This window comes from Protobothrops mucrosquamatus, unplaced genomic scaffold, assembly GCF_001527695.2.
Source record: "Protobothrops mucrosquamatus isolate PMUCROS unplaced genomic scaffold, P.Mucros_1.0 scaffold3, whole genome shotgun sequence".
Classification (NCBI taxonomy): Eukaryota; Metazoa; Chordata; class Lepidosauria; order Squamata; family Viperidae; genus Protobothrops; species Protobothrops mucrosquamatus.
Genome location: NW_015386390.1, coordinates 1,081,333 through 1,100,105, shown reverse-complemented (window position 1 = coordinate 1,100,105; position 18,773 = coordinate 1,081,333). Strand labels below are relative to the sequence as shown.

General features: G+C 42.2%; 1 protein-coding gene across 1 annotated transcript in view; it reads right to left on the bottom strand.

Annotated features, from left to right (window-relative positions):
- CFAP299 (cilia and flagella associated protein 299) overlaps positions 1-18,773 on the bottom strand; it is a 264,442-nt gene that overhangs the window by 65,561 nt on the left and 180,108 nt on the right. The window contains exon 4 of the mRNA XM_015832364.1: positions 439-581. Within this exon, the coding sequence (XP_015687850.1) occupies positions 439-581 (143 nt within the window). The remainder of the gene's footprint in view (positions 1-438; positions 582-18,773) is intronic.

Genomic DNA, 18,773 nt, shown 5'->3' with positions numbered 1-18,773 from the left:
AGGGGTCTAGGAGTCGACCTCTGTCCCCCTGCCAATACAGACTGCGTACGGTCGGTGAGGAAGGAGGAGAACCACCGCATAACGGTGCCTCCCACTCCTAACCCACCGAGACGCCGCAGCATGATACTGTGGTCTACAGTATCAAAAGCCGCTGAGAGGTCCAAAAGAACAAGGACAGTGGAATACCCTCTGTCCCGGGTAAATTTAGCTACTGGTTCTCCCGAACCGGTGCAAACCGTCTGAATCCCACCACTGTATAAATCCTTCCATTCCCTACCATTCAGTCAGAATTGAAGAAGCTTCTTGGAGGAGAAGTGGAACGTTTTCAAAGAAAAAACAAAGTCCAGTCACCTTTTGAAAAGCAGCCTTGAGATAAGGGTTCTAATGTGTCTACAAACAGTTGAAATTTCCAATGTGGGCAGAAGACGACTCACCAACCTCAGATCACTGCGCCTGGGGAAAAGTTTCTTTTTTCCACTGAAATAGACATCAAATTCATCCACCTTCAAACGATGGGCATAATCAATATAGGCAGAGACCTCCTGGCCACGGGCATTTCGATCGCGAATGAAGACTATGGACTAGAGAAAAAGGGAAAAGCGTTACTGCACTCAAGCGTCCATAAAACATAGTTTGCACCATTTGTGTAGTTTCTTTACAAGATCAGGATTTCAGTCATTCTGCCCATCCATCATCCTAGCCAAGGGGTAGGCAACCTCGGCTCTTTTATGACTCGTGGACTTCAACTCCCAGAATTCCTGAGCCAGCAATTCTGGAAGTCCACGAATCATAAAAGAGCCAAGGTTGCCTACCCCTGTCCTAGCCATATAGCATATTAAAGTAACACACATACTTTGCCTAAAAATGTCACACATTCTATGGATTTCTGAGGCATTCTATACAATGCCAGCTTTTCACCCATTGCTGGTAACATATACATTAACCGGAATTTATGATAGTGGTAGTGGCTGTTGGTTCTGAAAAGAAACAAAGATTGCATGTTTTGAGAAAACCGAAAGCTGTTTTCAGGCTCCTACTTTAAAATAGACTTTGGATTGTCACTGACCTATAAAGATCAGGAAGAGGCAAAATTGAAAAGTATATTGAATATGAATATGAGCAAGGAGGAACCCATAGTGAAATCATAAAAAGAAGAGTTACACAGAGTTACGTTTCTATTTATCAGGATAAAAAAAAAAGACAGAAGGTTCCTATCAAAAACTACAGTATGAATCTTCTCAAAAGAAAAAAATATCTGAGCTGCAATCAAAACATTTTTGCTAAGGACAGAAAAATATTTTCTCTTCATGGCCAGAACTGAAATACAGAGCATATTGTAGCTATGAAGATTTAAAAGACAAACATCATGCTATAAATCTATGAAACATTAATTCGTGGTAAAAAGAAGAAGAAATTAACAATAACCACCTTAAATTACATGGGATGTTCCTGTGTTCAAAAAGTTGGCAAAGCAGGTGCTGTCTTATGTTCAGTGAACAATATAAAGGACATCTTTCAACTCTCCTATGATTATAAAATTAATTTCCTAAAGTGGGTGTTTTCACAAAGACCTACCATGTGGAAAATGACAAATTTATACAGCTCTACAAGGAAGCAGTCAGGATGTCTCCCTATGTGGGTTTTTTTTTAAAAAAAATAACAGCTTCAAATACCTGATCAAAAATATCTGGAAGCCCCCCCAATCCCCAACCCTGTAAAAAGTCCTGTGATAAAGGAACAAAGTTTCATATTTTTTGCTTTTGATCAAGTATCACCTGTCAGCATTCATCTCCATTTTCTCCCTTTTTCCAAAAATTCATTTAGAAGTACTTAAAAAGCTTTCATTCATAAAATGTACAAGTGTGTTGGGTAGATATTCTTAAGATGTTCTATATTTTTTTTTCAGTTTTACCACACCTTTCTCCCTCAGAGAAAGTAGGTTTCGCGGGAGGTGATTAAACATTTTCTCTCTTGACATGATCAACAGAAGATAACTTTGTTCATGCTAATAATTAATGTGAGTTTCACAGGATGATCACAAAGGTGTGTCTACTATAAGGACATGTTAAGGTGGTAGGAGACTGCAGGTATTCTCAACCTGGCTCCATCCAGATGTTTCAGGATTTGAGTTCCAAGAATTTTTAACCAGCATGACAGAAAGGTTACCGCCAATTTTCAGGTTGGCCTTTTCATATAAGATTGGGACTGAACAGGGCTTATCCTAAAAACTAGTCAAAAATGAAAGAAACAGCAGCATGTGGTAAGTGCTTGTGGGAAGTCAGCCCCCCCCCCAGAGAAAGAAATATTTTTGGAAATATTTAAAAGACAGAATATATTTCCCTAAAGGATTTTAAAAGCAGAAACCAACCCCCCCCCCATGTCTCTCTGTCCCAAACAGGAACCAAGTATGCAGAAATGCAATGAGTCCGTAAGGAGAAGGGCGGGATATAAATGTAATAAAATAAATAAATAAATAAAAATAAATGTGATAATCATGTCAGAAAGACTGGAATCAGGAAACTGGGATTAGGAAGAAAGATCCCTAGAATCAACACCAAAAATCCAACAGTCATCAGCCACAGCCCTAGGGAAGCAGGATATGACCCTTGGGACATAATAGGATTAACCCACCACCATCAGAATACCAGAAAGGCACACGCACACTCTGGTCAAAGTTCATGCCACAGGAACAACTCCAAACAAAAGGCTCCAGAGGGTATAAAAACTCACTCCCTACATGTGCTCACTCTCTTTTCTTCCAGAGCCATCTTTGTGTCTGGCTCTCTTCTTCAATAAACTGCAACCTTCTTTCTAAAGCGGTCGCCATGTTGTTTATTCCCGGCTTGGACTGAATCATGATGAAGACTTTTCCTTCAACATGCTACAAGCAGCCATGAACATACAGAAGGGTTCACCATGAAAATACAGAAAGGTCTACCATTAAAGGGCAGCACAGTGGCTCAGCAGTTAAGACAGTGGGCTTGTCAGCTGGAAAGCCAGCAGCCCGGGTTTGAGGCCCGAGCGCCCATGTGATGGGGTGAGCTGCCATCCTCACTCCAGCTCCCGCCAACCGAGCAGTTCAAAAGCATTCAAATGCGAGTAACAGCTCTCCGTGACGTCATGCTGGCCACATTACCACGGAAATGTCTTCAGACAGAGCTGGCTCAATGGCTTTGAAACGGAGATAAGCACCGCCCTCTATAGTTGGCAACTACTAGTGGTGTAAAATCTGCAGGGTCTCTCTCTCTCTCTCTCTCTGTCCGTCTCTCTCTCTCTCTCTCTCTCTCTCTCTCTCTCTCTCTCTCTCTCTCTCTCTCTCCCATTAAAGATGCCAATACTAGAACTACAAGTACAGACAAAAATATCAAAGCAGCAACTAACAACTAAATAGTACAAAGATGAAATAGTCATTCCAATAAGAAATAGTACTCAGTACAGACAGGTGGAGGAGAAAATAAGTGTCCTTAGAAGAAAATATTAGAAAAATAAAATTGGTCTGTAGATGGTGAGAGGAGTATATTTCCAGTTCTTGTCTATTTGGCATATATAAATTATTTACTTCTGTATCATTTGGTGATTACTTTTAAATCACAGAAATATTAACTGAACTATGCCTTTCCTACCCACAAATGGGTCTTTATATATTTTATTATGTATTTATAAAATACGAATTTTGTGTGGGCATTAACCCAAATGTCACATTTTACATGGACAATTCTATTTCAATCAAATGAAAAGACCTTTAAACGAAGGGTCTTTGTTTAGCTCTGAAAGGATTTTATTTTATTTCCTCATTCCCTCAAAGTTAAAGTGTAGAAATCCATGTCCCTTCAGCTATATTTTTATCGAATGACATAATAATAGTGAATAGTTACTTATAAACAGATGTCCATTTCAGTTGCCTGACGTGTGGCAGACTTTCATACAAAACCAGATAAAGGGAGATACTCTGAAAATGAAATCCAGTATAGATAGTCCTCATTTAGCGGCTATTTGAAGTTACAAAGGTGATAAAAAGTAACTTTATCACTCATTCTCACATTTAGGACCTTCACAGGTCTGTAAAGTAAAACAAATCTTTCTTGCCACAGCTGTTCAGTGAATCGCTATAGTCCAGGGGTGTCAAACTTGCAACGTCACGTGACGTGTTGCAACGTATCGCAACTTTTTTTGCCATTGCCGGCAATGGGGTGGGCACGGTTTCGCTATGATGCATTCGGCCCGCGGGCCAGCAGTTTGACACCCCTTATAGTCAGATTTTCTCACTGACAAAATCTGGCTTCCCCATTGGGTTTGCTTGTCAGAACATCATAAAAGATGATCACATAACCCTGAGACACGGCAACCATCATAGATATGAATCAGTTGCCAAGCATCCAAATTTTGATCACGTGACCACGGGATACTGCAAAGGTTGTAAATGTGACAAACTATATATGGTGGGCAATAATCTGAGGAGCAACCCACAGTCAGTGGGTCATACAAGGATCCAATCCAACTTCCAGGGCAAAAGTAATATGGGCTGATTCTTTTTAGAAGATTAATTTAGGGAGTTTTCATTACATTCTCAGAGATTATATTTTAAATTTAATTTATTCTTATTCCCCACCCAATAGTCCATGCTACTTTGCAAGCAAATGTCCAAACATCTCAGAACTGATCCACTACATACTTAAGGAGCAGACGTCCAAAGTTTTACTCTCTGGGTAAACTCAGTCATATGAATTCTTGGATTGGATCCATATTTTGCAGGTATGATTAGTCTCTGCTCCAGTTTCTTAAGCAATTATGTCGGAACAAAAGTAACACAATGAACTTTCTCAAAAGCCGTTTTTCTCTCTGCCCTGAAAAATCCCCTTCAGAAATGCGTGCAGTTGGCCAGGCGTAATTTCTCCAACAATGGAACGAAATTAAAGTGCTATTGAAAGAAAACAGATTCCCCAAAACTGCTAGAGAAAAGAACAGTTTGGTTTTTCTGAAAGCAGTGACGCACTCCTCGCTATTGTGCAGCTTGAAAATATATAAAAACGTGGAAGCGAGATATGTTTTTAACAATCGGCAACTTAAAAGCAAGTTAAATCAGAATAATTAATAGTTACTGCACAATACACGGAATTTGGGACGAACAGTCAGCTCACTGATCACATCCATCCCAGCAAGCCATCTGCAGGAGATTCAGTACAGGTGGTCCTCGACTTAGGACCACAATTGAGCCCAAAATTTCTGTTGCTGTGCGAGACATTTGTTAAGTGAGTTTTGCCCCATTTTACGACCTTTTTTGCCCCATTGTTAAGTGAATCATTGTCGTTGTTAAATTAATAACACAGTTGTTAAGTGTCACAAAAGAAAGTTGCAAAAGGTGATCACATGACTTCGGGACACTGCAACCGTCATAAATATGAACCAGTTGCCAAGCATCCAAATTTTGATCGTGTGATCAAGGGGATGCTGCAATGGCCGTAAATGTGAAAAATGGTCATGTCACTTTTTCAGTGCCGTTGTAACTTTAAATAGTCTCTAGATGAAGGCAGGACAAGAAGCAATGGGTGGAAACTTATCAAGGAGAGAAGCAACCTAGAACTAAGGATGCCTAAACTTATCAATAATAATAATAATGATGATGATGATGATGATGATGATGATGATGAAGTTGGAAGGGACCCTGGAGGTCATCTAGTCCAACCCCCTGATCTGGCAGGAAACCCTATACGATTTCGGACAAATGGCTGTCCAGTCTCTTCTTAAAAACTTCCAGTGTTGGAGCATTCACCACTTCTGGAGGCAGGTTGTTCCACTGGTTAATTGTTCTAACTGTCAGGAAGTTTCTCCTTAGTTCTAGGTTGCTTCTCTCCTTGATCAGTTTCCATCCGTTGCTTCTCGTCCTGCCTTCAGGCGCCTTGGAGAATAGCTTGACTCCCTCTTTTTGGGGGCAACCCCTGAGATATTGGAACGCTGCTATCATGTCTCCCCTGGTCCTTCTCTTCATTAAACTAGACATACCCAATTCCAGCAGCCGTTCCTTATACGCTTTAGCTTCCAGTCCCCTGATCATCTTTGTTGCTCTTCTCTGTACTCTTTCTAGAGTCTCAACATCTTTTTTACATCGTGGTGACCAAAACTGGATGCAGTATTCCAAGTGTGGCCTTACCAAGGGATTGTAAAGTGGTGTCAACACTTCACGTGATCTTGATTCTATCCCTCTGTTAATGCAGCCTAGCACTGTGTTGCCTTTTTTGGCAGCTGCAGCTGTAAACGTAATTCTTTTGTTTTCCCAGTCCACCATCTTCTATTTGAATGCTGCTCCCTTTCAGCTGCTCTGCCAGCTCACGTGCAGCAGGACAGCAGGAAAGCAGATGTGCCAGGACACAGGACTGCTGCGCTGTCCTTTAATGAGACCACAGGCTGCCGGTCCCAGCTGTGGGAAGAATAAGCAAGCTGATGGTAGCTGCCACGAAAGTCACGACCCGGTGTCTGGAGGATGTCAGGGTCTGGATGGGGAAAACATGTTCAGACTCAACCCAGCCATGACAGAACGGCTGTTGATTCAGAGGCCTTCCAATTTCAGAAATGTTAAGTTGCAGCTGGCGGCCTTACCTGGAACAGGATGCACACCCTCGTTAAATCTGGATTAGATTTCAAGTAGTCCTCGCCTTACGACCACAACCGAGCCCGAAATTTCTGTTGCTGAGCGAGACATGTGTTAGGTGAGTGTTGCCCCATTTTACGGCCTTTCTTGCCACCATTGTTAAGGGAATCTGGTTTCCTTACTGACTTTGCTTGTCAGAAGGTCGCCACAGGTGATTGCGTGGGACCCCAGGATCTGCAACCGTCATAAGTATGAAGCAGTTGCCAAGCATCCAAATCTTGATCACGTGACCAGGAGGATGCTGCAATGGTTGCAAGTGTGAAAACCACTTCATAAATGCATGACACAACATAGGAGAACAGACCCACCAGGACAAGATTCAGCAGTCCATCTGCATTTAAAAGAAAAAAGGCCTCTCTTTCGAAGACAGCAAAATCCACATTTTAGACAGAGAGGACCACTGGTTTGAAAGAGGGGGCAAAGAGGCTATCTGTGTCAAAACTGAACAGCCCTCTTTCAACAGAGGGGGAGGGATATGACACCATCTATCTCCAGTCTACAACACGGTCCTTTCAGCAGTTCCAAGAAAGCTCCACACCCATTTGCACTACTCCGGTGACCCTGAGGACACAGACAAACCTCCAGGTGGCCTCAACCACTCTCTAAAAGAATGCAAATGTCCAGCTGTCTGTAAGGAGTATAAATCCTTCCATTCCCCACCATCCAGTCAGAGCTGAAGAAGCTTCTTGGATGAGAAGCAAAATGTCTTCAAAGAAAAAAAACAAGAAAGTCCAGTTGCCTCATGAAAAAGCACCATTGGGATAACTATGACCTGGATGACTGAGAATCTCCATAGACAATGGGTGGAAATTAATCAAGGAGAAAACAAACCTAGAACTAAGGAGAAATTTCCTGACAGTGAGAACAATTAATCAGTGGAACGACTTGCCTCCAGAAGTTGTGGGTGCTCCATCACTGGAGGTTTTCAAGAAGAGACTGGACAGCCATTTGTCTGGAACGGTATAGGGCAGGGGTAGGCAACCTTGGCTCTTTTATGACTGGTGGATTTCAACTCCCAGAATTCCTGAGCCAGCATGGCTCAGCTTGAAAAACTCTCCCTTCCCCTCAGCATGGCTGGCTCAGGAATTCTGGGAGTTGAAGTCCACGAGTCATAAAAGAGCCACGGTTGCCTACCCCTGGTATAGGGTTTTCCTGCCTGAGCAGGGGGTTGGATTCGAAGCTGGAAATTCTGATCACTGCCCTCACAATACACTGGATGGGGCCAGGTTGAGGAAGTCACTTGTAAAAACAATAAAGATGTACAAATATTTTTTTTTCTTTTTGTAACCCTTTAATCCCTTGTTTCGGGATGGTGTTGGGGCGACTGAGTGGAGCTGAGCATTTACTGGCTGGATGCCCTTCCTGACGCCTACGCCGAGTTCGCAGCAGATATTTTCTCTTTGTGCCCTGATAGAGAAACATCTGTCGCTGTCTGGGACTGAACTCTCAACCTTTCGAGTGGGAGGCTAGTGTTTTCACCTCTGGGCCACCATGCCGCTCTGATACAAATAAATAAGTAAATAAAAATAGATTGTACCCTTTGCATCATTAGATGGACATACGATGCACACAGTGCCGTTTGTGACATTTTCATGACCTCAAAGGAGTGTGAATGCGGTTGGGAAAGGAGAACTAAAGAATTCTGGCCTCTGAGAGGCCACACAATGGCCTCTGGACTGCAAAGGCTTTTGTTGAGAAATCTAATTTTCTTCCCAAGCGAAAAGTGGGAGAAGACAAAACCGGGGAGTCCTGAAACCTCAGCCCTGTCACCTGGCACACAAAGTCCTCGGCAGAAAACCTTTGAAGGGGTGCCAGCTTAAGGGTAAATGATGCAGACAATATTTAGGAATCAATTATTCACCTACAGAGGAAGCAATTTTAAAAAAAAGTCCAACCCAAACATGGACAATTTCACAGGTGATGCCCTAAGGGCTTGAAGCAACCATTTCCCGAGAAAGGGGAAGCTTAAAATACATTATAACTTAAAATAAATTCTTAATGATTGGCTATTTTTTTTTTAAAAAAAATAATAATGTCTGGCCTAATCTGCCACCTGTGGATCAGGTTACACCAAGCCAACACAGCATCAGGCTCCAGGAGTGAAAGGAAACTAACCTGCTGTATTTTAAAAACAGATGGCCTTAGTTCTTTTCTGGAAAAATGTCAAAAGTGTTTGGCCTGGCTTTGCAGAAGGGATGAAAGCTGGCTACAGAATGATCATCTTCTGCTTCGCTATTTTGCCTGCCTGAAACTCAGGGGTGGTGATTTCAAGGAAAGAAGATTGCTTGATTTAAACTTTGAGCATACATTCTACTTGTTGTTAGTTGCGAAGTCGTGTCTGACCCATCGCGACCCCATGGACAATGTTCCTCCAGGCCTTCCTGTCCTCTACCATCTTCTGGAGTCCATTTAAGCTCACGCCTACTGCTTCAGTGACTCCATCCAGCCACCTCATTCTCTGTCGTCCCCTTCTTCTATTGCCCTCCATCTTTCCCAGCATCAGGCTCTTCTCCGGGGAGTCCTTCCTTCTCATTAGGTGGCCAAAGTACTTGAGTTTCAACTTCAGGATCTGGCCTTCTAAAGAGCAGTCGGGGTTGATCTCCTCTAGGACTGATCGGTTTGATCGCCTTGCAGTCCCAGGGGACTCGCAGGAGTCTTCTCCAGCACCATAGTTCAAAGGCCTCAATTCTTTGGCGCTCAGCCTTCCTGATGGTCCAACTTTCACAGCCATACATTGCAACTGGGAAAACATTCTCTGAAATATTGTAATTATCTTGTCCTCAATGCTACAACAAATGGTGACCCTGTGGATCAGTACCTCTATAAATGGAGCAGGTAAAAATATTTGCCTTGCATCCAGTATTGCAAAATATACTAATCTAGGATAGGCCTGGTCTGCAAATGTATTTTATTTCAGGTCTATACAGATAGTCCTCGACTTACGACCACAATTGAGCCCAAAAATTCTGTTGTTAAATGAGATGTTTGTTAAACGAGCTTTGCCCCATTTTATGACCTTTCTTGCCACCGTTGTTAAGTAAATCACTGTAATTGTGGAAGTTAGTAAGACGGTTGTTAAGTGAATCTGGCTTGCTCATTGACTTTGCTTGTCAGAAGGTCACAAAAGGTGATTAGATGACCCCGGGACACTGCCACCGTCATAGATAGGAGCCAGTTGCCAAGAGTTTGAATTTTGATCATGTCACCTCAGGGAAGCTGCAATAGTTGTAAGTATGAAAAACAGTCATAGGTCCCTTTTTTCAGTGCCGTTGTAACTTTGAACAGTCACTAAATGGACTGTTGTAAATCGAGGACTACCTGTATAGTTGTCAGGTGGTAGATGTGATAATTTTTTAAAAAGTGCTCCTATGTTTGAGGGATGAGGCAATCTATCTTTCAGAAGAAAATCTGGCTATAATCAAAGCTGATTAAATTAGATATCTATTTAGTGTCTGTCTGTCTGTCTATCTGTCTGTCTGTCTGTCTGTCTGTCTGTCTGTCTCTCTCTCTCTCTCTCTCTCTCTCTCTCTCTCTCTCTCTCTCTATCTATCTATCTATCTATCTATCTATCTATCTATCTAAGAGCAATTAATATGCAGTTTGATGAGTTCAAGAGACAATCATTTTAAGTTCTGCAAATTGCACCTGAGTGCTGAACTTGTACAAGACACCAACAGATAACATTAAAAGATCTGGAGACAGGATTGAGGTCTACCAAATGATGTGTGGTATGGATAAAGTGGACAAAGTGAAGTTATTTTCATCTCGCCAAAGTATTAGAATCAATTACCTGAATCCTTGAAGAAGCAAGAATCAGGGCAGAGAGAAAGAAACATGTTTTTAAATAATGAAATGTGCCAGGCTACCAGCCTGACTGGCATCAAAAAAAGAAAAAAAAGTTGAACTAATTCATGGAAATCTTTTGGGAAATGGGGCTAATAGCTTTGATGGTAATGTGATTGTCTCTGAAGATCATCTTCTGGGAGATTTGTGGGCATTTTTGTGAGAACAGACTGCTGCTCTGAATAAGCCAGGCGTCGAATCTACAGCCCCACTGTTCTCGATCATGTTTTGTCTCAAAACGTGTAAAACAGTTTCAAAGCATATAAAATACACATTGAATCCTAATAAGAGATATTCCAGCAATTAATGTTCTACTTGTTGTTAGTTGCGAAGTCTTGTCCGACCCATTGTGACCCCACGGACAACGTTCCTCCAGGCCTTCCTGTCCTCTACCATCTTCTGGAGTCCATTTAAGCTCACGCCTGCTGCTTCATTGACTCCATCCATCCATCTCATTCTCTGTCGTCCCCTTCTTCTATTGCCCTCCATCTTTCCCATCATTAGGCTCTTCTCCAGTGAGTCCTTCCTTCTCATTAGGTGGTCAAAGTACTTGAGTTTCAACTTCAGGATCTGGCCTTCTAAAGAGCAGTCGGGGTTGATCTCCTCTAGGGGGAGGGCCTTCTCTGTGGGTGCCCCTACCCTCTGGAATGAACTACCCCCCGAGATCCGGATAATTCCGGATCTCCTTACCTTCCGTCGCGCCCTCAAGACATGGCTCTTCCAGCAAGCGGACCTGACCTAGGGTGGATTTTATATTGGGTTTTAAATATTCGGAAGACGCAACATTAAAATTTGGTTTAATTCGGTTTTAATTCGGTTTTAAGGGGGGGATTGTATATATGTTTTGGTTTTAAATATGTTGTGCGCCGCCCTGAGTCCCTGTCGGGAGAAGGGTGGCATATAAATTAAATTAAATAAATAAATAAATAAATAAATAGGACTGACTGGTTTGATCACCTTGCAGTCCAGGGGACCCGCAGGAGTCTTCTCCAGCACCATAGTTCAAAGGCCTCAATTCTTTTGCGCTCAGCCTTTCGTATGGTCCAACTTTCACAGCCATACATTGCAACTGGGGAAACCATGGCCTTGACTATACGTACTTTTGTTGGCAGGGTGATGTCTCTGCTTTTTAGTATGCTGTCTAGATTTGCCATAGCTTTCCTCCCCAGGAGCAAGCGTCTTTTAATTTCTTGGCTGCAGTCCCCATCTGTGGTGATCTTGGAGCCCAGGAAAATAAAATCTGTCACTACCTCCATTTCTTCCCCATCTCTTTGCCAGGAATTGAGAGGGCCGGATGCCATGATCTTGGTTTTCTTAATGTTGAGTTTCCAGCCAACTTTTGCACTCTCCTTCTTCACCTGCATCAAGAGGCTCTTTAGTTCCTCTTCACTTTCTACTATGTTCTACTATGTTGCCCCAATTATTCAGTTTTGTTTCTTTCCTTTATTCTTGTAGAATCCCAGAATCACTGAAGGGCCTTTGAAAGCAACTCCCTGCTTAAGGCAGAAGGCGGCATTTATTTGTTTGTTTGCAGCTTTTATTTATTTATTAGATTTTATCTAATCTGATATTTTTAGCTTAGATCTTTATTTAAATTAGACCTTTATTAGATTTTATCCCATATTTATCAATAAGTAACTCAAGGCAGCAAACATACCGTACCTAGTACTCCTTCCTCCTCCTATTATCCGCACAACAGCAAACCTGTAAGGTGAGTAGGGCTCAGAGAGAGAGAGAGTGATTGGCCCAAAGTCACCCAGTCAGCTTTCATTCCTAAGGTGGGACTAGAACTCACAGTCACTTGATGATTGGACCAAAGTCAACCACTCATCATTCATGGCTAAGGTGGGGATTAGAACTCACAGTCTCCTGGTGATTGGCCCAAAGTCACCCACTCATCTTTCATGTCTAAGGCAGAGCTAGAACTCACAGTTTCCTGGTGATTGGCCCACAATCATCCAGCTGGCTTTCATGCCTAAAGTGGGACTAGAACTCACAGTCTCCTAGTTTCTAGGCCCACACTTTCACCACTACACCAAACTCTTTCTTTCAGTTCAGCAACATATCAGTAATGCTGATGATGATAGATCACCTGTTAATCACATAGTTGTGTGCAGAAAAATGGCAAGTAATAGCACCATTTCCACCCTACACCAAGAAAACTGCATGGATACAACCACCAAGAAGTGAATGTGGCTCATCTTTTAATACTACTACTACTACTACTACTACTACTACTACTACTACTACTACTACTACTACCTGGGTAAGGACTCGATAGGTAGACAAAATGCCAAATCCAGTCTGAACATCTGGCTGACAGTGTGATGATCCACAATAATAATAATAATAACAACAACAACAACAACAACAAAGTTGGAATGGACCTTGGAGGTCATCTAGTCCAACCCGCTGCTCAGGCAGGAAACCCTATACCAGGGGTAGGCAACCTTGGCTCTTTTATGACTCGTGGACTTCAACTCCCAGAATTCCTGAGCCAGCATGGCTCATCTTGGAAACTCTCCCTTTCCCCTCAGCATGGCTGGCTCAGGAATTCTGGGAGTTGAAGTCCACGAGTCATAAAAGAGCCAAGGTTGCCTACCCCTGCCCTATACCATATCAGACAAATGGCTGTCCAGTCTCTTCTTAAAAACTTCCAGTGTTGGAGCATTCACCGCTTCTGGAGGCAGGTTGTTCCACTGGTTAATTGTTCTAACTGTCAGGAAGTTTCTCCTTAGTTTTATATATTTTATATATAAGAAACTTATTTTTTCTGTTCTTGGACCTAGTGGAATATTTTTAGGGGGTCCAGGGCTTAGCCTGCAGTTCCCTGGCAGCTGTTAAATATGATTAGCCAAGGGGAATGAACTTAGCACACCTGAAAGAAAATGTCCAAAGATGTACCAATCAAATAAACAAAGCCATGGCGGCCCATTGTGCCAAAATTTTTAATATGCACAGGTACAGCATAGGTGGTACCTCACTCAGTAGTAGTAATTGTGAGAGGCAGTCCTAGTGGACAATCACTTAAATATGAGCCAGCTGTGTGTTGCAGCAAAAAAGCCAACACAGTGCTAGGCTGCATTAACAGAGGGATAGAATCAAGATCACATGAAGTGTTGACACCACTTTACAATGCCTTGGTAAGGCTACACTTGGAATACTGCATCCAGTTCTGATCACCACGATGTAAAAAAGATGTTGAGACTCTAGAAAGAGTACAGGGAAGAGCAACAAAGATGATTAAGGGACTGGAGGCTAAAGCATATAAGGAACGGCTGCTGGAATTGGGGATGTCTAGTTTAATGAAGAGAAAGATTAGGGAAGTGACATGATAGCAGTGTTCCAATATCTGAGGGGCTGCCCCAAAGAAGAGGGAGTCAAGCTATTCTCCAAAGCGACTGAAGGCAGGACAAGAAGCAACGGATGGAAACTAATCAAGGAGAGAAGCAACCTAGAACTAAGGAGAAATTTCCTGACAGAACAATTAACCAGTGGAACAACCTGCCTCCAGAAGTTGTGAATGAATATAATTCTTGAAAACACAAAGCAGAGGCATAAATTCCACGGGACCATGTGAAAAAGCAATAACACCCCCATCTCCAAAACAAAAAAAAAATCCAGTTTTGCAAAAGAGACAGTGGCCGGCTGAGGAACAGATGTCCCAGCTTTGAAGTCTTCAAAAGAAAGGCTACTGGCCTTGGAGAGAAGAGCCGTTCCAGTGTTTGCGCAACTGTGCGTTCCAGTCAACTATTATTCACAGTGTCCCACAGCTGCTCATCTGACTGGAGGAAGCTTGGCAGACTGCGGATTTGCTTATCTGTGTAAACAGGGTGTTGGCTGCATTTGCAAGTAGTAATTCACAGTGAGAACAGGCTCCCGAGTGTGTGTGTGTGTGTGTGTGCATCTTGTATTCGCACAGATGGCATTACCAAACTGAAACGCCTTCTGTGTTCCACGTGTGCCACCAAAGCAGTATGGATGTTGCACAAGGCACATCCCCTCTAGGCTGATTTTTGGAAATCCCAATTATCAATAGGCAGGACAATTAGAGGAGATGTACAGGTAGTCCTCAATTTATAACCATTCGTTTAGTGACCATATGAAGTGACAACAGCCCTGAAAAAAAAATGACTTATGACAGGAACTTATAACCATCATGGCATCTCCGTTGTGGTTGTAACTTTGAGACGTCACTAAACAAGCTGTTGTAAGTCGAGGACTATCATAAAAGGCAGCTGAGCCTGCAGCAGGAATGTGGGTGGGGCCAGACGTTTAGAAAAGACCCTCCCTAGTTTTTTTAGGGTGGCAAAAAAGTGGCTTCAGACTCACAAGATTCTATTAATGTAACTTTACAGAAAAGTAGAGTTAGCTCATCTGGTTTCATGTCCTGTCTGGTCTACCTGATCAGGCTAACATAGCCCCATAAATTCTTCCACCTCCAGAATCATAAGAGACCCCCCAGACAATGAGGGGTCTAGATGGAAAGCTGAAGATTTTGGAAGCACAGGTGCTGTTATTGTCATATCTTCCCATTGAAGGTCATAGTCTATGACAGGGGTAGGCACACTGGAGTTGGCAGAGTGGGGGTAAAGATGACCTTTGAAATCCTTTCCAACTATGTGAGGCTTGCATAATTTGTTTGTCAGTGCCCGTTTCAAGGGATAAAGAGGCACAAGAAAATCTGCTTTGGATTTTTTCACCCAAATGTGTGAATTAACCCACAAGAAGCAATGGATGGAAACTAATCAAATAATCAATAAGAGGGAGTTAAGCTATTTTCCAAGGCGCCTGAAGGCAGGACAAGAAGCAACGGATGGAAACTAACGAAGGAGAGAAGCAACCTAGAACTAAGGAGAAACTTCCTGACAGTTAGAACAATTAACCAGTGGAACAACCTGCCTCCAGAAGCGGTGAATGCTCCAACACTGGAAGTTTTTAAGAAGAGACTGGACAGCCATTTGTCTGAATTGGTATAGGGTTTCCTGCCTGAGTAGGGGGTTGGACTAGATGACCTCCAAGGTCCCCTCCAACTTTTTTATTATTATTATTATTATTATTATTATTATTATTATTATTATTATTATTATTATTATTATTATTATTATTATTATTAAACCAACCTAGAAATAAGAGAAAATTCCTGACAGAACAGTGGAACGGCTTGCCTTCAGAACTTGTGAGTGCTCCATCACTGAAGGTTTTCAAGAAGAGATTGGACAATCGTGTCTCTGAAATAGTACAGGATGTCCTGCTCAAGCAGGGGGTTGGACTAGAAGACCCCAAGATCCCTTCCAACTCTGTTATTCTGTTTTATTCTGTCACTTGAAAAGTACTGGCTACAAAGCCATCCAGTAGCTCCTGGGTACCTATTTGGCATTGATAAAAGTTGCAGTGATGAAGTTGCATCTCTGATTTGAAGAGATCTGCAAGGACTCAAGTCTAACACCATCATTCACTCTTTCTGGAAACACCTGACCTTAGACAGCCAATTCATTCTCAAGGTCTCTTATATAACTTGCTCACCTGGTCAGCTCAACACTCATGGTGGCCACTACACTTAGAAATGTGTCTGGTTTTTCCGTGGGCCTCTCTGTTTAAAATCCACATTTCGGATATTGCACTCCACCAACTAATGTGGTTTTGGATCTTGCTGGACCTGTTACAGTTATATCCACTATTTTTTTTTTATTCCCACAGTTACTGTTTCATGGTGGCATGGTATTTTGACTGACCACATCCTAACCTGTGAATAAACATACAGCTGAAACACAGGAAACTGGGAGGTGAAAGTCATATTTGAAGATGCAAACTCTGTAAGAGCTGACCAAATGTTGGCCAGCGTTGAATTTTTTTTCCCAACCTCTCCACTCCTACTCAATGCAACTAACAATTATGGCATCTCCAGGTTTTAGAAGCAGTTAAAATCAGGTTCTTAAATATCTGCTTTCACAGAAGGATAAAATCAGAAGTGGGATTAAGGCTACTGAATCCAATTCCTTGATCATGCAAGAATCCAGAATAAAGCAACACAGACAGATGGCCTTCCAGGCTCCCTCCAAACACATCCGGTGAAGGAGAACTGTTCATCTTCCTGAGTACCTGACTTTATTTTCAAACCACTTTTACTGTTAAGAATTTTCCCCAACATTCAATGGGAATCCACTTTTCTGAATCTTAAATTTATTATCCCAGGTTCTGACCCATTCATATGTAAATGCTAGCTCCATCTCCTCAAGTAATGGGGAATTTTTGTCCTATACTCATGAACAACTCTTGATATTCTTCATTGCGTTGTCTTTTCTGGTACTTGAAGACTGTTACCCTCTATCCCAATTTCTCAGGAGTAAACACACCTTTTGTAAACTCTCCCTGTATTCCTTAAGATTGCCAGTCCTGGATTGACCCAACTTGCTTTCAAAGGTACAAGATATGTTCCTCTTGGATTTTCTTGAGAGTACATAAACAGCATCTGCCATGCATACAGAGCAGAGCAGAGCAGAGAAGAGCAGAGCAGAACAACAGAGTGGAAAGGTCTTCTAATCCAACCCCCTGCTCAGGCAGGAAACCCTACACCATTCCAGACAAATCTCTTCTTAAAAACCTTCAGTGTTGGAGCATCCACAACTTCTGGAGGCAAGTCGTTCCACTGATTAATTGTTCTAACTGTCAGGAAATTTGTCCTTAGACCTAAGTAGTACTCTTCTTGATTAGTTTCCATCCCTTTCTTCTTATCCTGCCTTCTGGTGCTTTGGAGAATAGATTGAGCTCCTCTTCTTTGTGGCAGCCCCTTAAATATTGGAACACTGCTATCATGTCACCTTCAATCCTTCTTTTCATTAAACTAGACATACCCAATTCTTGCAACCATTCTTTGTCTGTTTTAGCCTCCAGTCCTCTAATCATCTTTGTTGCTCTTCTCTGTACTCTTTCTAGAGTCTCAAGATCTCTTTTACATCGTTGTGACCAAAACTGGATGCAGTATTCCAAGCGTGGCCTTACCAAGGCCTTGTAAAGTGGTACTAACACTTCACGTGATCTTGATTCTATCCAGTATTTCACTCCCAGTTACTCCTGTCGTTTTTGACTATAAATGGCATTAAAAGGAAGACTATTTTCATAGCTTCGGTCCCAAGGAAAGCAAGCTTTCCTTACAAAGACAGGATGTTGAAACCGGTACATTTTCATGTGCACCATGGTTGAGAGCGTGCTTAGCATCATGCTACAATATACAATATTTATGAAGCTCTTAAGAGGGGGAAAAAACTAGTATGAAAATTAGATTAAGCAGGTTGAAACAAATAACAAAATCACAAAGGGGGAACAGGAGTTGGGTGTTGGCAGAACTGATCTGTAAGAGTTTCATGTGACTCCATTAAGGATTCTGGCAAGTCAACTGTGAGGCAGAGATTTCAGGATTCTGAAAGAGTCTCCATTTCATCCTTCACCCTCAAAACTAATCTAGGTAGACTTCAAGGGATTGTAATGTCTGCTTTTTTTCCTACTAGTTCTCCTTCCACTTAATGAAAAGGATTATTTTTTTTTAAAGCAGCATACATTTTGATGTAATACTCGTGGGTAAAATTCTGGCATTTATTTGGTTAGAAGGTCCATGGGTCATTTCATTCATGGCCAAATTTTCACTGTACAAATAATCCTCAACTTTCAACTGTAATTTCTGTTGTAAGGCATGACGGTCATAAGTTGAGGCATCATCATGACTGGATCTGTCTTTATAACTTTGTCAGACCTGCCAGCACTTAAACCTCTAAATAGAAATGATCCTTGGCTGTTTTTTGTGAAAGATATAATTTTATTAAAAGTCAAATGTATTGCAGTAATGCAGAGCCAGAACTGAGAATCCTAAGTTCGACTGAAATTCCTAAGTTCGACTTTTCCCACCTTTAACTGCTTCCCATCATTGATCTTCCCATGACCAATCCAGGATCAAGCAAGATGTTTTCAGAAGGGTCAGTTCAAGTGTAAGGTGGTTCTTCTCCCAGCCAGGTGACCTTGAGGCAGCGTCTTGGGGAGATACGGCAGTTACTTTCATTTTCCCCCAAGCATCATGTTAGATCGCGCAGTCCTCTGGGCCAGGGGAGCCCTCTTTTATGGGATTCCCCTGGCTTGTAATCACACAATTCCATTGGCTGGCAAGACCCTGTTGCTAGTTAGCCAACCAGCAACGGGCATGAAACTGTATGCAGATGGAGAAGGGCAATCACCCTTAATGGGCGATCAATGGTGAAGGGCAATCACCCTTAATGGGCGATCAATGGTGAAG